The sequence below is a fragment of the Maylandia zebra genome, linkage group LG6, assembly GCF_041146795.1.
Source record: "Maylandia zebra isolate NMK-2024a linkage group LG6, Mzebra_GT3a, whole genome shotgun sequence".
Lineage (NCBI taxonomy): Eukaryota > Metazoa > Chordata > Actinopteri > Cichliformes > Cichlidae > Maylandia > Maylandia zebra.
This window is the reverse complement of record NC_135172.1, coordinates 41267506-41283377: the sequence shown is the minus strand read 5'-3', so window position 1 is coordinate 41283377 and position 15872 is coordinate 41267506. Positions and strand designations below refer to the sequence as shown.

At 39.5% G+C, this 15872-nt stretch overlaps 1 protein-coding gene across 1 annotated transcript in view; it reads right to left on the bottom strand.

Annotated features, from left to right (window-relative positions):
* Positions 1–70: 70 nt before the first annotated feature.
* dnah6 (dynein, axonemal, heavy chain 6) overlaps positions 71–15872 on the bottom strand; it is a 55811-nt gene continuing 40009 nt past the window's right edge. The window contains exons 60-84 of the mRNA XM_024802720.2: positions 15645–15768; positions 15312–15508; positions 14763–14966; positions 14325–14450; positions 13898–14062; positions 13333–13400; positions 11641–11821; positions 11322–11501; positions 10943–11176; positions 9768–9903; positions 9391–9557; positions 8965–9155; positions 8097–8257; positions 7317–7405; positions 6727–6873; positions 6461–6599; positions 4531–4650; positions 4266–4387; positions 3792–3921; positions 3515–3642; positions 3131–3316; positions 2177–2249; positions 1790–1941; positions 486–708; positions 71–260 (exon numbers count right to left, since the gene is read on the bottom strand). Of these exons, the coding sequence (XP_024658488.2) occupies positions 157–260; positions 486–708; positions 1790–1941; positions 2177–2249; positions 3131–3316; positions 3515–3642; positions 3792–3921; positions 4266–4387; positions 4531–4650; positions 6461–6599; positions 6727–6873; positions 7317–7405; positions 8097–8257; positions 8965–9155; positions 9391–9557; positions 9768–9903; positions 10943–11176; positions 11322–11501; positions 11641–11821; positions 13333–13400; positions 13898–14062; positions 14325–14450; positions 14763–14966; positions 15312–15508; positions 15645–15768 (3747 nt within the window). The 3' untranslated portion in view covers positions 71–156. The remainder of the gene's footprint in view (positions 261–485; positions 709–1789; positions 1942–2176; positions 2250–3130; positions 3317–3514; positions 3643–3791; positions 3922–4265; positions 4388–4530; positions 4651–6460; positions 6600–6726; positions 6874–7316; positions 7406–8096; positions 8258–8964; positions 9156–9390; positions 9558–9767; positions 9904–10942; positions 11177–11321; positions 11502–11640; positions 11822–13332; positions 13401–13897; positions 14063–14324; positions 14451–14762; positions 14967–15311; positions 15509–15644; positions 15769–15872) is intronic.

Sequence of the window (15872 nt, the reverse complement as noted above, 5' to 3'; positions counted from 1 at the left end):
CCTTTCTAAAGAGTTTGTTATATAAATAAATGTAGTCAAACACATGTATGAGATGAAGGACGCAGAAACATCAGTTTGGGGTGAAATTTTAATTACGGTCTGTGTTGCTATTACACAAGTTTAATTTAATTCAATGCTTTGTCCTCGAATAAATATTTAATCATTCAACTGGCACAGGAGTGCGGAGGCTTTGGATATCCAGTAGTTGCTGGGTCGCTTGGAGGGAAGCATTACTGTCACCACAAAATTAGTTGAGTGACCTGAAGGGAGAGAGACATGAAGGGTGAGGAAACAATCTGAGCAAACATCCTTTTCTTTCTTTTTTTGACATTGTATGTTGGTAACAGGGGCGTGCGCTGTATCCCACCAAAACTCCCAGCGATGCCCAAAAACTAGCTCTTGGCCTTATGATAGTATAAAATGTGTCATGACTTTAAATGTAAAAAGGTTTCGAGTGAGTGACTTTGGATACATCAGGTGTGTACCTGTGGTGGACAGAGTGCCAGCTCTGGCTGAGGTCTTGTACAGAGGAGCGTGGTAGAGGTCAGGCTCTGGGACGTAGTTCTGCTGTGGCTCAAAGTGCACCACCGGCAGCATGGCGTTCATAACCCGAGGCAGCGCATCATCCATCACCATGCCGACATCATCCCAGCGACAGGCATCCATGAACATACCGTGAACAAGTACACCATCCTGCGGCTCTGGTAACTGTTTTAACAAGTAACCATATTAAAGGAATTACCTTTTTATTTTACTTTAACTTTTTACTGACAAACTCTTGAAACAAAGTAAACACAAGACTTGCAAAGCCAGAAAATAAAACAAAGAACATGTGGCTTTGCTTTTATCAGATGTATCGAGAGCTTTTTATTCTTTAAGGATTTCATTTTCATGAACAGAGATTTAAAGAAGAGTTGACACGATGTTTGCTGCGGTTGATATTCACTATTTATGACGCTTAAGAGGGCATCAATCTGATATGTCATCAGGAAATAAACTCAGTATTTTAAAAAAGAAAACAATACTGGAGGCTGTACTGCCCTCCAGATTCACACCGGAGTCAAGTATAACACAACCTTACTAAAGAAACCAGTATGTAGTCCAATCAAAAATAATGGATAATAATGGATTTAATTTGATCATTTAGGATATATTTGCTCTGTGGTGCTAACTTTGAGATCACCAGATCAGATTTAGAGATTCAGGATAAAGTAATTTCACAAAAACATTAATCAATTAATACAAGAATTAAATACATATATCAAATAGGTCATGATTTGACCTATTTGATATATGTATTTATATCTAATTCACATTTTACATTGACCATTTCAAATGCTTGCCCAAAAACAAAACAAGCTAGTGGTCATATTAATGATTAAAGGATTTATCTTCAGCCTGCTAGGTTTGTTTTGCTTCCAAGGACTCTAACTGAAATCATGCAAACACAAACACAATTGATAACATAACTGATTTTGTGTAAAAATGTAAGAAGAATTTTGAATAAAATATTGCACATAAAAACATTAACTGCAGTTAAGTAAGTTAAGTTGAACAAATATAAGGAGCAACAAACTTTAACTGTAGAGAAACCAAACTGATGTAATATTTTAGATTGCATCTTGAGATTGTTGATCTGCTCTTCCACATTAGCTCTCCTGCTATTAGCCAGAAAAATAGCATCTTAAAGTACTGCTAATATTTGAAGGGCTGGAGAAAAGAATATTTGTGCCCTTTTTTTAAAGCACTACTGAAAGCATAACTAAGAGTACTGTTCCTCTTACAGTACCTCCTCATCCATGTTCAGTTTTGCACCAATGGGAAGAGTGCGTAGAGCCTCACAGACTGCTTCCTCATCCCTGTACGCCGGCACCACGCTGAAGCGGAAATTAAGCTCGTCAATAGGCAAACTGTAACACCGGGCATGATTCTGCAACACTCCTACAGGCCATCAAAGACACAAGAGCATTGAAATAAGTCACTGTGCTGTTTAGCAAAATCTACCAATAAACACAAATTTAATTAATAGCTCTCTTTTAAACTTCATTCATTTATTTTTACACTGTATACTTGAAAGAGTAGTCAGAGTGATCATTGTAATCCTCAAGCTCAGCTCTAAAACTGTGCTTTACTGTTGGCATTATTAAAAAACATAGAGCATGTTTCAGTGTGTTACCAGTAAGAAAGCCTTGAGGGAAGAAGAACCCTGAGATCCAAAGTGATTTGGGCTGACCACGTGTGATCCAAGTCTTGCAAGAGAGGAAAAGAGAAGAAGAGATGCAATTAAAATATAAGTATCTTTAAATAACGATATCTTTGTTTATGCAGTATCTCCTTCTTTTATTCAATATAGTGCATTAAAGGCATCCTGTAAGTCAGGGGTGTCGAACTCCAGGCCTCGAGGGCCGGTGTCCTGCAGGTTTTAGATCGCACCCTGGGTCAACACACCTGAATCAAATAGTTAGTTCATTAGCAGGCATCTGGAGAACTTCAAGACATGTTGAGGAGGTAATTTAGCCATTTGAATCAGCTGTGTTGGATCAAGGACACATCTAAAACCTGCAGGACACCGGCCCTCGAGGCCTGGAGTTCAACACCTGTGCTGTAAGTGACCCAGTGAATCAGTTTACATTGGATTTTGTTTCCTAAGATAATCAGCATGTGGAGTGTGACTCAGTGTTTATCCACTGCTGTATAAACTAACAGGACTTTACCCTGTTTGTGCTTGTTTAAGTGAATTATAGTGACTGTACGATACATGTTCAGAGCAGACTTAAGAGCAGCTTAAATCAGAGAAAATGGACCAAACACTAAACCAGGATGTGCAGAGAGGCAGAAAGATGAACTCAGAATGTACATGTGTTATTACAGTTTTCCAAACTAATGAGATAACACACAAATCAAATGTATGCAAACGTACATATGCATGCACACAGACACACACACGTGCACACATGCACACACCCGAACCAATAAAACACAGCGAATATCCCAGACCTGAGCTAGAAAAGACTTCTATTCTAATCCAATGTATGTTAGCTTTATAAAGACACATTTCACACAAACTTCTATAATTCCTCTGGACTGAACTTGAAAACGTGTGTGTTTTTGTTAATATCTGTATGCAAACCTGGATAAAGGACGTTCTGAGAGTCAAGTCTCTGACCCAAGAAGACAGCGGTTTGAGGGAAGGGTAGGCAGAGTTTGCCCAGTGGGTGGGGACCTGGTCGTTCAGAAAGCTTGTGTAGATTCGGTCCATTTCCTCTGACATCACAACAAGACCTGCTATTGCCTTTTGCAGAGTGATAAGAGACATCTACGAAAAAGAAAGTGAGAATAACACATCACAGTATTTCTGAAACTAAACAGAACGCATATTTTCGATTGTTCAGGTTTTTTTCTATTTGAATGTTTCTCTAAGATCAAGTAAATAAACAACAATCCAAAGAAAACAACTCCTGAAGTGGTCATGAGATGATCTCCACCAATTAAATGTGTGTGGTTTTTACGTCACCCTGAGAACTTTAAGCAAGTTGTTGAATCGGTCTGCTTCTTGGGCCAAAACAGTTGTGAGGGAGTTCAGGTGCCCATTGGTGTCTTTGATAAACAGTGTGCCAATTGCTTCATCCATGTCCAGTCGCTCTGCACTCCAAAAGAAAGACAAGTTCACAAAGAGACAAAAGACAACACAAACCAATGAAAACATGGGGAAAAAGAGTGAGTGTAATAATGCAAAGTCTCAGCAGTAACTGAGATCGATGTGCAGGTGAATCTATGTGGGGTCAGCGTACCGGGCAGTTTGGCTAGAATCAGCTCGGCGAGCTCGCAGACTATGTCATCGTTACTCTTAGCTCCATGTTGCGCTGAAGAACGAGGATTAACATCCAGTATGGTATTGATCAGAGTTATAGTTTCTTGACGCTGCAGAGGCAAACACACACACACACACACACACACACACACACACACACACACACACACACACACACACACACACACACACACTCATGTATTGATATTTTATCATAGCACTCCCAAAGCTCATAAACTGCATGAGAAACATAAGTTTAAATCACTAAAAGGACCACAAGCCATTTCTTATAATTGCTGTGAAGTGAAAAATTTAACAAATTTTGAAAAACTACGTATAAATAAGAAATTGCACAGTCATTTATATTTAAGAGAACAACTGGCAGTCTGGTATAAAATAGAGACAGAGACATTCGCTTGTAATGTACTGGTATTGTTACAGTATTGTTCTTCACCTGAAAAGCCAAGTTGGCATTCTCATGCATACCAAAGACCTCAGGATCATCAATGATTGGAAGATTCTCAATATACTTCTTATATTGTTCGAGTTCATCTGACTCTGGAGCGTAGTAAACACCTTACAGGGAGAAAACCATTAATTGAGATATATGCATAGCGTTCACTGTGCATACACGCCCGTACATACACATGTACACATACACACACATACATGTACACACACACACATATACATACAAAAGAGGGCAGAAAGAACAATACCTGAGGGGGAGTAGGTGTAGCCAGGCTGCAGAGTTTCTGGAGAAAAAAAGCCTTTGAGGATTGTCCTTAGGCACCGTTGGTCCCAGGCATCCGTCACTCTCCCTCCATACGTGATCTCACCTGAAGAGAAAAAAAACACAGTAGGATTTGAGATATTTCATGGCTTTCTTTGTTTATGAATGCAGGAGATATTGCTTTTAAAGACCAGACCCTCTTCTAGTTTCAGTTGATCAAAATCTCACTCAGAATCAGAAAAATAAAAAAGTTATGGAAAAAACAGCAACAACTTTAAACTAAAAAATATGCATATAGTATATTTACATAGATATGTGTAATTCCCGTTCTTATACAGATAATTTTGAAAGAAGTTGGATCCAGGTCATTCAATTTAAAGATGAAACACTAAAAAGAGAAATCTATTACAGAACAGAAAACTTAGGGGAAACTGCTCCGGAGCCGGAGCCTTACATTGCGGCTCTGCATGGTTTGGAAAGATAAATTATAAGTATTTAACTGAAGTGTATTTTATTTGAGTTAGTTCTTTTTTAAAACTTGTAGTTCTAAATTGGAAGATTATTGTGATCTTGAATAATAAAAATAAAGTTAGATTTTATTAGCGTCACACTTGCGGAAGCCGGTATACCCGCCGAAACGACATGCATTTACCGAGACTTTCAGCCCCAGGTAGGCCAAGTATGGAGAAATGTAAGAAAAGAAAAATATCTGAAGAAAATACAACATTTAATGATGGCTGGGCAGATTCATTTGTATTTACTTCTGACGAGAGTGACCTACCTGATCCACATACGTATGTGAGCAGCTGTTCTCCACCATGAACTATGTTAAAAACAAACACCGCTCACGCCTCACAGACGACAGCTTACAGTCCTGCGTAAAGATGAAGTGACTTCGTACAGCCCCGATCGTACAGCAGACGCTGTGCGCAGAGGTTCAGGAGCAGAAGTCCGATTGTAAACACATCACGGCAGACCCGACGATGTTTACATGAACATGCTCCTCAGCATCTCTTTATTGACCACTTTTCACACACAGCCGGCTGTAGCTTTCCAGCTCACAGCCCGACACAAACAACAACACAACAGCAGAGAGAGTAAGCCGGTGAGGCGTGATTGCGGATGCCACTCAGGTACGTCTGCCTCTCCTGCAGCGTCACTGCGGGCCACGCCCCGCGAAGCACATTAACCAGGTACAATAAATATTATGCAGATATTTTGAAAATATTTATTTTAAATTTTTTAGGAGCATGGTGCTTTTTTTCCAATTATTTTTTTAATTCTGGTCAAGGCTCCGCTACACTCCGAAAGCCCAGAAGGCGATACAAGGATGACGGCTCATTGTTTTTGTTTGCTACATGGATAATTTAAGTTCAGCTTTTGAATTCATTTTAAAGACACCTTCAACTGGTTGACTTTCTTTATAGTTATTACTTTTTAAGGGTTGACATTGTGTTCATTACATAAATAAAATGTAATTTTCTCCATAGCACTTCATGGATTTCATAAGCAACACACTATAGTTGTTTATACAAAGCATTAAGGTAAAAAAACAACAATATACACGGTGTTATCTTCATTTTAGATGTCAAAAAGTATTTGCGGCTCCCAGTGTTTCCTTTTCCATAGAAACCAGGTCCAAATGGTTGTTTGGGTGTTTAAGGTTGCTGACCGCTGGTTTAAAGTGTCCTATTATTCTTCCCACACTTTTATTTTTATGAAACGGCTGCATGTTTAGGTTCAAGGACATGCAATCATGTTTGTTTTGTGAAAAGGCTTTCTATTAATATAAAATGTCAAAATACAAATAAGACATGCATTACATATGGGAAATAAGATGCTACACAAACAGTCCCTAACTTATTACCTTGTTGAATTTAGATACAAGAACATTTCTGTTGATATTTGCTTCCTACCAGTGATGTAGACCAGAGCATCCCAAGGGATGGTGCCATCTTTGCAGTACAGGTTGAGGTTGAGCAGAGCACATTCTCTGTCACTGTCATTGAATTCGTAGCGGATGTTCCAGCCCAGGGGACCAAACTTCTTCCGCTCCTAAACACGAGACACACAGGCAGAGAAGTACTGTACGACCACACACAAAGTAAAACACATCCAAGAAAACAAAGTAATAATGATGAGGCACTTTACATGTAAAATACTGAGAAAGAGTGTATGTAACCTGGATGATTGCATGGAAAAAGCAGATTCCAAAGACAATCTTCCTCCACTGGCGTCCCAAAATGTGGCGTTCAAAGAAACTGCTGGTGATCTCTGTGAAGGCTCGTCGCATGTTGGCTCGCAGGCCTTTAGGAGGCTCGTTAGTCACCTGGCAATGACATCACAGAGACCTACTGAGAAGACTACCAGCAATCCTGACAACCTTTTGGTTTAGCATCTCCTCCTTGTTGTTCAGGCTGTTTTCAAGTGCACATACAATCCCAACGACTCTTCAAGGTAACCAGTGTACCGTGTGACTCACTCTTCAAATGATCAGGTCATGGTCATGATGACGATAAATCAAGTGCTGGTAGTTAATGTACGTTTAATTGACATCAAAGATTTCGACCCATATTTATGAAGGCAGTGCTTAACTAACGTTTATGCCACAGATACCCTAAATAAACAGTACTGGTAATTACCAAAGTCATTTTTATGTTTCACTCATGTTCAATCCACCAGTATAGACAAGTTCTTTTTTAAAAACAGTATTTTTAATCATCCATAGCTTTATTATATAGTATTACAGTGTTTGGGTCTCTGTGTGACTACCTTAATGGAGTTCTGGAGCACTGTAACAGGAAATACTTTGGTCGGCATGGAACTGAGAAACAAACGGAAGTTCTCATGGACTGATGTGTCTGCAGAGAAACAGATGAGAAAATTATTTGCATATTCATAAAAAAGAAAAGGCCTTAAAAAGGTCCTGCAGTATTTTTTATCAATAATACAAACACTTTGAAAAACCAAAGCATACAATATCACAGTTTACTCATTTCTGTTTCTCAGAGATTAGAAATGCACGTGTAAATTACAAATGATGTCTAATGACATTAGAAATATGAAGGAACTTGTTTAGATGTGTCCCTGAGCATTGCTGCTAACAATGTTCATCCCTTTATGACCACAGCGTACCCATTATCTAGTGGCTATAATGCGATCAACAAATCTGCAACAACTGTGTGACACTATCATGTTAATGTGGACCAAAACCTCTGAGGAATGCTTTAAGCATTGTTGAGTCTGCACAATGAAGAACTAAAGTAAGTTTTTTTGAAGGTCAAATGGGTTCCAACTGAGTACAAACAAAGTGTAACTAAACTGAAACTAAACTGCAGCCCAGCATCTCTTTCTTGGGTATCCCCATCCATAAACACTAAAATTACCACCGCTGGGATTTCCCAGTTTGAAGCAAATGTTGTAATTATTCTAATTTAATACTATTTTTTCATACAACCCTCATAAGCCTTAACTAATAAAAAATATGTCACAAATGTTAGGACAGAAGGCTGAAATAAACAGAAACTTTTGAGCTCAATTTAAAAATAGTACCAGACTCAGTGAAGGTCTTAATGAGCTCCTCCATGGCTAACATCCAAGACACTGCCAGATGGCAGTTCTGCAAGAAGACCCAGTTGCCACTCGTCAGCGCTGAATGGATCATCTTCTCCGCTATAGGTCCCTGGCCTTGCCCCAGTGAGATAGCCTCGACCCTGAAAAACACAGAAAAATCACCATTTTGATGCCTTTATAAACTTTATTCATTCATTTGCAACAACCTGTCTAGTCCAGGATCACAGGGACAACAGTTTAGACAGAGGTGCCCAGACCTCCCTCTTCCCAGCCACTACCCCAATACAATACCCCAAGCAGATATCGAAGTGAAATACTGGTTTGGGAACATGTCTTCTGGATATGACCCAGCATGACCTTTGGGCATGCCCTTCGTGTAAGAGGTGTCCAGAAGGCCTCCTGGATGTGGATGAGTAGTGGCTCTACTCTGAGCCCCTCCCAAACTCCTCATCCTATGTCTGAGACTGAGCTTAGACACCCTTTATAAGACAGCTCATTTCCACTGCTTGTATCTGTAGTCTTAAACTTGAACTTGTTCATTTGAGGAAGCAACTCATTCTCAAACTGAAGAGGACAATCCACCCTTTTCTGGCAGAGAACCACATGGCTGAACTGTCCCAGTGCAAGTTGCAGATTATTGCTTGGTGCAGTCAAATTCATGGCATCATCCTAAAAACCTCCCACTACTTGGCTTACAGAAGACAGAAGCTACTGACTATTAAAAATAAAAATAAAAACCCAACCAGCTATATATGTCTATATCTCAGATGTCACAGCCTGGTGAACAAAACAAAGACATTTTTGCGAGTCATGTTGGAGGGACCTCTAACCATTTTTTCTCCCTTACCTGTCAAGACACCCTCTCTCATTTGCAAAGCGCTGGAAGGCACCCATTGGGTCAGAACCTGTGCTGAGGATGAAGATCAATGGGGTGGTAGGGGACATGTCATTATAGAGATTAGCCAGGTCAACTGGAGGGTTTTCCACAAACTCCTTCCCCAGGCTGACAATCACAAACTCAGTTGCTGCAAAAACCACCTGGATGGAAAAAGAGGATATAAGTCACAGAAAAGCTGGGAAAAATTGACCAAGCTTTGGTGGTGATGGGAAAGCTCCGCGGAGAGCTATAAACCCATGTCATTTATTTCTTTTACTGAGATCCTTTCTTTAATACTGACAAAAGTTACACTTTTTTAAAATGATCCTCTTCACCTGGAAAACAATAAAAAAAAACCTCAGTAAATATCTTTCCCCGGACTTCATCCAGGCTCACCTTCTCTTCCATGAAGCTCTTGATAAGAACTAGTTTCTGGAAAGATCCCAATCGCTCATTCCAGTAGCCTTTCATCTCCCGTTTCTCCTTTATGGACTCCTCGAGAGAAGGAAACTCTGACACATAGCCTTTCCATTTTTCTGGATTTAAAGATGCTTCAAAATGCCCTATAAGAGAAAAGGAATTCTATGGAATCAGACATAGGATTTGTACATAGTTTGGTAAGTAAATGATAAGAATGATTAGAACATCTCTTTATAAAAATGAAAAATGACAGTGTATGTAGGTCAAACATTCTAGTTTTATATTTAAAAGTAACATGCTGACATATACAGATCCTTATCAGCTCAACAACAATAACAATGGGGATAGGGTACCTAGCTTAATATGGATATGGGTTCTAGTGATTTCTCTGGAGATGCCCTTGAAGCAAGGCAGTGTGTCCTCCAGCTCACAACATGTCTGCCAGTAAAAATCACTTAGCCATGGCACATCTGGTTGCTCTGGATACTCCTGGAAGATGCAGAAAAAGAAAAGTTTATGCCCACAAATTTAGTAGACATATTGTTATCGACTGGTGTAAGTAAAGAGAAAGTTAACTAGAATTATAAAAGAGTGAGGGGATGATGACAAATGGTTTCTATGACAAGCAGCTTTAAAAAGTAAAAATGACACTTTAATCTGAAATACTTGGGATCACTAAAAAGTTCTTGTTTGAATCACCAACTACGATTACACCTGCAGGCACTCCACTAGTCAGATGCATTCAGTGTTTACTCGGATTAACAGCTTTCAGATATTTGGGTGATGAGTCTGAAAATTCGCTTCTATACACCTGTGTAAATATTTCATTAAAATCCCTTATACTTAATGATTTGATTAATCATTACTCCTTTTTAGCGTATTCAATCAAACTACTATTATTTTATTTTGGTTTTTAAAAAGCTTGCTTTTTGTCAGAAACATACATTTCCCTGTTACTCCAAACCTTTGAGCAGTAAATGCTAAGAGGCAATAAACGGGAGACCTAAAACAGAGGTGTAGGAGAAAGAAGAACAGAACTAGCATGAGGACTGTGACTGCTAACAATCAGTGCCTCCAGTCTAGTGGCATGGTTAACACCATCACTATATACTTCTTTAACCTCCTAAGACCCGAACTCTTCCACAGCATGCATTTTTTATTTCTCTTTGATATTTGGGCTGATTGGGACCCGATAAATGTCAAAACAAAGAATTGCCAGATTTTTTTTTCACCTAATTTTTGTTTCTAAGAAAAATGAGAGCCACGTATGAGGATATTCATATAAAATTTCGATAGAACAGTAGCAGTATAATGTCCTCGTAAGTGGATATCAGGCCCTTGTAGAGCAAAATTGAGTATTTTGGTCTAAATAACCCAAAATGTGATGTCCACATATTTGGACGCCAGGTCCTAGGAGGTTATAAAAAAACATGAGCACAATCATAGGAAATCTTTTTCTTTAGTTAATTATTTTATTCATTATTGCTTTTATCAAGCTGAACTTCTATGGCTGGATTTCCCACCTCACCTTTTTCAGTGAAGAAGCTCCTTTTAGGAAGCGCCACCATTCCCCATCAGAGATCTCGCCACGCTGCCTCATGATTTCTACGCACAACATAAAGCTGTAGATAAGCTTGTGTTGCTCGAAGAGTCCACGTGACACATTAATGTAGGAGTTTAGCAAGATTTGATTCAGGAGAATCTGAAGGCGCTCTTCTAGCACAGTACTCTGCTCTGATGTCTCGATGGTGGAATTAAAGAGCTGAAGATGAAGGAAGAAATAAACAAAAAACAGAGAAAAAAAGAAAATAATTTCTTTAAATGGGTACTTACACATTTTCATTAAACATTCCTGTACAAGTAGCTTTGTAAATTTGAGAGTAAAGCCCAGCTCTTTTTTCCCTCACGTGTTTAAAGTACTTGAGTGAGAACTGGTACATAGGATCGATCTCCGACAGACTGGCAACGACAAAGTACAAAACAGATCCTCGAGTGGCCACAGGCCTGTAGCGCTCCCTCGCAGAGTTTATCATCAGCTCAGTTGCTTCTGCCTCTTCCAGACGGTGCTTTATGGCCTCTGAAGTCACCTGGAGACAAGAGGATGCAAAAAATCATGGAAATAAACAGGATGAGCATCAGAAAAACAGGAAAGTTTAAAAAAAGGTCATTGCAGGGAATGTTAAATTCAACAACCACAACTCCATATCCATATAGCCTAATCCCTACCTTTGACTCCTGGAGAGTCTGAACTAGCTCCTCGTTGTCAAGTATATTCCCCTTAGAGGTAAAGAGAAGCTTAAGAATGCGGTCTTCAATATCTTTCAGCTGGCTGCGGTCAGCGTTGATGCGCACAATCAGCTCGTTCCTCTGTTCCTCAAGATGCGGACTCTCAAGACGCACCACATCACTTAAAACAGATTGAAAAAAGATTGAATCAAGAGATTCCAGAGGTCATTATCAGAAAGGGGGGAAAGGATACATACAATTAGGATACATAAAATTATGTGCAGTATTTCTATCCATTTTTTAAAATGTAGATGGCTTTGTAAATGCTTGTTACTAGAGATAAACGAGACCACTTTTTTATGTCCGATACCGATTCCGATATCATAAATTTGGATATCTGCCGATACCAATATGAATCCGATATAGCGTTTTTTTTAATCAACAAAACTGTTTTTTAAATAAATATCTTGCTGCATTTTATATAAGTTCATACTCAAGTTTTAAAAAACAAGACACTAAAACTACTCTGTTATACTTGTATGCAAAAAATACACTGCACCCAAAATATTTTATAGTTCAGCAACACTGATCAATCTAATAAATTTAAACCTGCACCATCCTTCCTATTCTGGTATTTTAAAGAGTCCTTAGCAGAAATATTAAACAACCTAACTAATAGGGTTGCCAACTCCTAACATAAATCTCCCAGAACCACCCCCCACCCTCGATGCTTAATCGACGTAATCAACTTTAATTTAATGCACCTGTAAAACAAATGCATAAGTTCATAACTTCCCTTCAACTCATTCATGTCACCTAAAAGGTAAACCTGTTTCTCCATCACCTGTTCAGCTCTGATGATTCAGTAAGGACATCTCCTGGTTTCATCTACAAGTTTCCCTCTCACCACATATCCAAACCGACATCATGACCAGCAGCTTTTACAGCTGTGGCTCCAGCAAACATCAACTGATACTAGAAAGTAATATTAAATAAATTCTAACAACAGCTAATTAAGCTTAAACGTGCTGCTGTTGTTTATCCACTGGTCTCCTCTCTCTGGCACAAAGTGGGCGATAAACAAACAAGAAAGGCAGGATTTGCGACAGAAAAGCCGACCAGCTGATCATTGACCAGTTTCATGTTTGAAGTAGCAACAGGAAGGGGAATGAGAGAAGAAGAATCAGCTTTGCAGCAAGAACAGAATAACTCTAGCTTTGTGTCTTTTTTCCATTCTAGCTTAAGTACGAGACAAATCGCTTTCGATGGCCAGTCCAGCTGTGGCTCCATATATCAGTTGTTAAGCTTAATGTGGAAATACTATGCAAACATTCAGGGATGAACTTACGCACTTGCTTTACTTCTCTGGGATAGTTTTCGCCGAGATAACATGTCGCGGTTTGGAAGCATGTAGCGAGGCTCCACATGCTCCACCAGACCGCCGACAGTTCCTGCAGACAACAGCTGCTCTATCACGTAACACATACTGCTCCGATGCGCCGAGCTGGGTTACGCCAAGTAGCGCCTTTGTGAGATGATTTTGTGATACTTCGGATCGGATTACATTTTTTATTTCTCTCCGATATCCGATCCAGTAATTTAGGTCAGTATCGGACCATCGGTATCGGTCCATCTCTACTTGTTACATAGTTGAAATGCAATAGCTTTTTTCATGTGTGTGCATGTATTTACCTGAGAAGTTGGTCTTCTAAGCCAGATTTAGTGACAGTGAAGTTGATAATTGTAACTTTGATGCAAACCTTAAAAGGTGGAAACAGAAACTCATTAAATCACAATGAAACCTTGAACTACTTTGCTGGTCTCAATGATCGTCTTTGTGGTTTTAATTCAGGATTCTTTGGAGTCCATGTCTCTCTTTTATAATGTCTGTGATGTATGCATGCACTGTTGGCTTGAACTAATGAGACAGTACATGACTGCATTTAGTGTGAGCCCATTCTCACACTAAATGCCCTGGGGCAGACTGTAGCCACATTCTGCCCCAGGGCAGCTGTGGCTACAACTGCAGCTGCCTCCACCAGTGTGTGAATGTGAGAGTGAATGAATAGTGGAATTGTAAAGCGCTTTGGGTGCCTAGGAAAACGCTATATAAATGCAATCCATTATTATTATTATTCTCCTAGACTGTTCAGCTATAGGGTTTTGCTGGTTGACATATGACTGCGTCTCTTTACAGTATCTTCTTTTGTACACATATAGTATAAGTAGGTTTGAGTAGGTGTGCTGCTGTCCTTACCTCTGGCAGGTAATGTGGGTTGGCCATCTTTGTGGTCATATAGAACCTAAAATTTTTGTCATAGTCAATATCTGAGTCTCCCAGTCGGATCATTGTTCGGCCGCCAGCCACAAACGTCTGCTTCAACAAGACGGGCTCCAGTGCTGGATCCAGGGTCTCCTTTAACTATACACCCACAAAATACCCAAACAGAGCCATTCACAGTACACATGCTTTTCTTAACTCTTTTATAATGATATCCTGGGACAACGCAAAATTAAAAACACTATTTAATAACAATCTGTCCAATAAAGGTCTTCAACTTATTTAATGTCGCCCAGTGTTAGCCCACCTTAAAAAATACACAATTACAATACAACATTTGACCACAAATTGTCTTTTTTATGATTAAGTCTGTTTTACTGTCACATGAGTGGTGCAATCCTACCTCCTCTAGCAGTACAGGGACACCCATGCTTATGGCATTCTCTAGGGTACGAAGGAAGCCAGAGTCCGTTAGCTTGATCACCTTTAGACCATGTTTAGCCTCCTTGGAGCGGATCCATCGGTTGGCCTGAGAATGAAAGAAATATCCTTAATCCCTAATGTGATGAAGATGACTTCTTTAAAAAAATTTGTAAGAACGAATTTAAACTTATTTATCCTTGTTATGCAGCTGTATACCACTATTTTCAAAATCAAAATTAGTTTTAAAATTAAGGTTCTCGTGTAATAAATGTGTGAAATGAATATTAATGACTTGGGATTATACAGATAATTGAGAAGTTAAAGTGTTAAAAAAAATAACCCATTTCATTCATAAAGTAATCAGTGTTGGAATTATCGGCACTACATGGATGCTGCTGGAAACTTGTTTCTAGTTCACCTGATCCTGTGGGTCGATCATAAGAGGCCACCGGTGGCCCTCAGTCACCAGGATGCCATTCTCTGTAGAAACAGTGTCACGAGGCAAACCTTCTGCATTCCACTGGCGGATGACATATTGATCACCAAGAATGTTAATCAGGCTAAAAGTGGAACTGATTGGGATGTTCAGGTTCTGGCACTGCGTTATCCACTGGTCAATTAGCTGGTGAGAGGGAAACAGAGCGCACACAAGCACAACAACTCAGGTTGTATCCTCCAGAGTTTCTACTGTTTTCCTCATTTCATCCCTTATTATTACATGTTATTTCCTGTCTTATAATAAAAACAAACAAGGTGTAAGGCCATTACGATAGTGGGGATTGCGTGTGACTGAGCACAATAGCAGTAATGAGAAAACTGGGCCCAGCTTTTGTTTGTCTTATGTAGTGTCCTATTTTCTACTGATTTTCAAAAATTAGACTAAACTCATACTAAAGGCACAAGCTGCTAATTCTTTGTTAGAGCAGCCTGTAAAACCTTAAAAAGCACAGAATAAACCTGTACCTACCAGCTGTCTATAGTGGGAAGTAAATGCACCATAATATGCCACACAAGCAGCTGCAACGAAGACATTTCCCACAACATTGATGATCTCTTGCTCAAACAGGGCTACACTTTCTTCCCAGCGTACTTGTTCGTCACCAAGAGCGAACGTTAGCTTCCCTGCCCTGATCAGACGGGCCTGTGTCAGAGCCATCGTATTAACTTTGATGAAAAAGAAAGAGAAAGAATTTTAGCAAGCCAAAGACAGCAAGGTACATCAAACATTTAATAAAAGACAGATGGTAGAACTTATTTCACAGAGTATATTTTATGTTGTACTTTTTGGCACAACTCTCACCCAAATCTTCTTTCTCATTCATGCTGCTATCAAACTGCTCCTGCAGGACTTTGATCTGGTTCTCCACCTCCTGAAGCTTCTTCTGCTTCTCTTTTAGGGTTGCCATGGTCACATCCAGCTCTTCCTGCACAAATGAGTAAGCACAGATGAAGAGGGAAATGGTAGGGTAATATCATACAGGAATCATTAAAGCAATATTTGGAAGTACTGTACGTGTTGGTCTGGTTT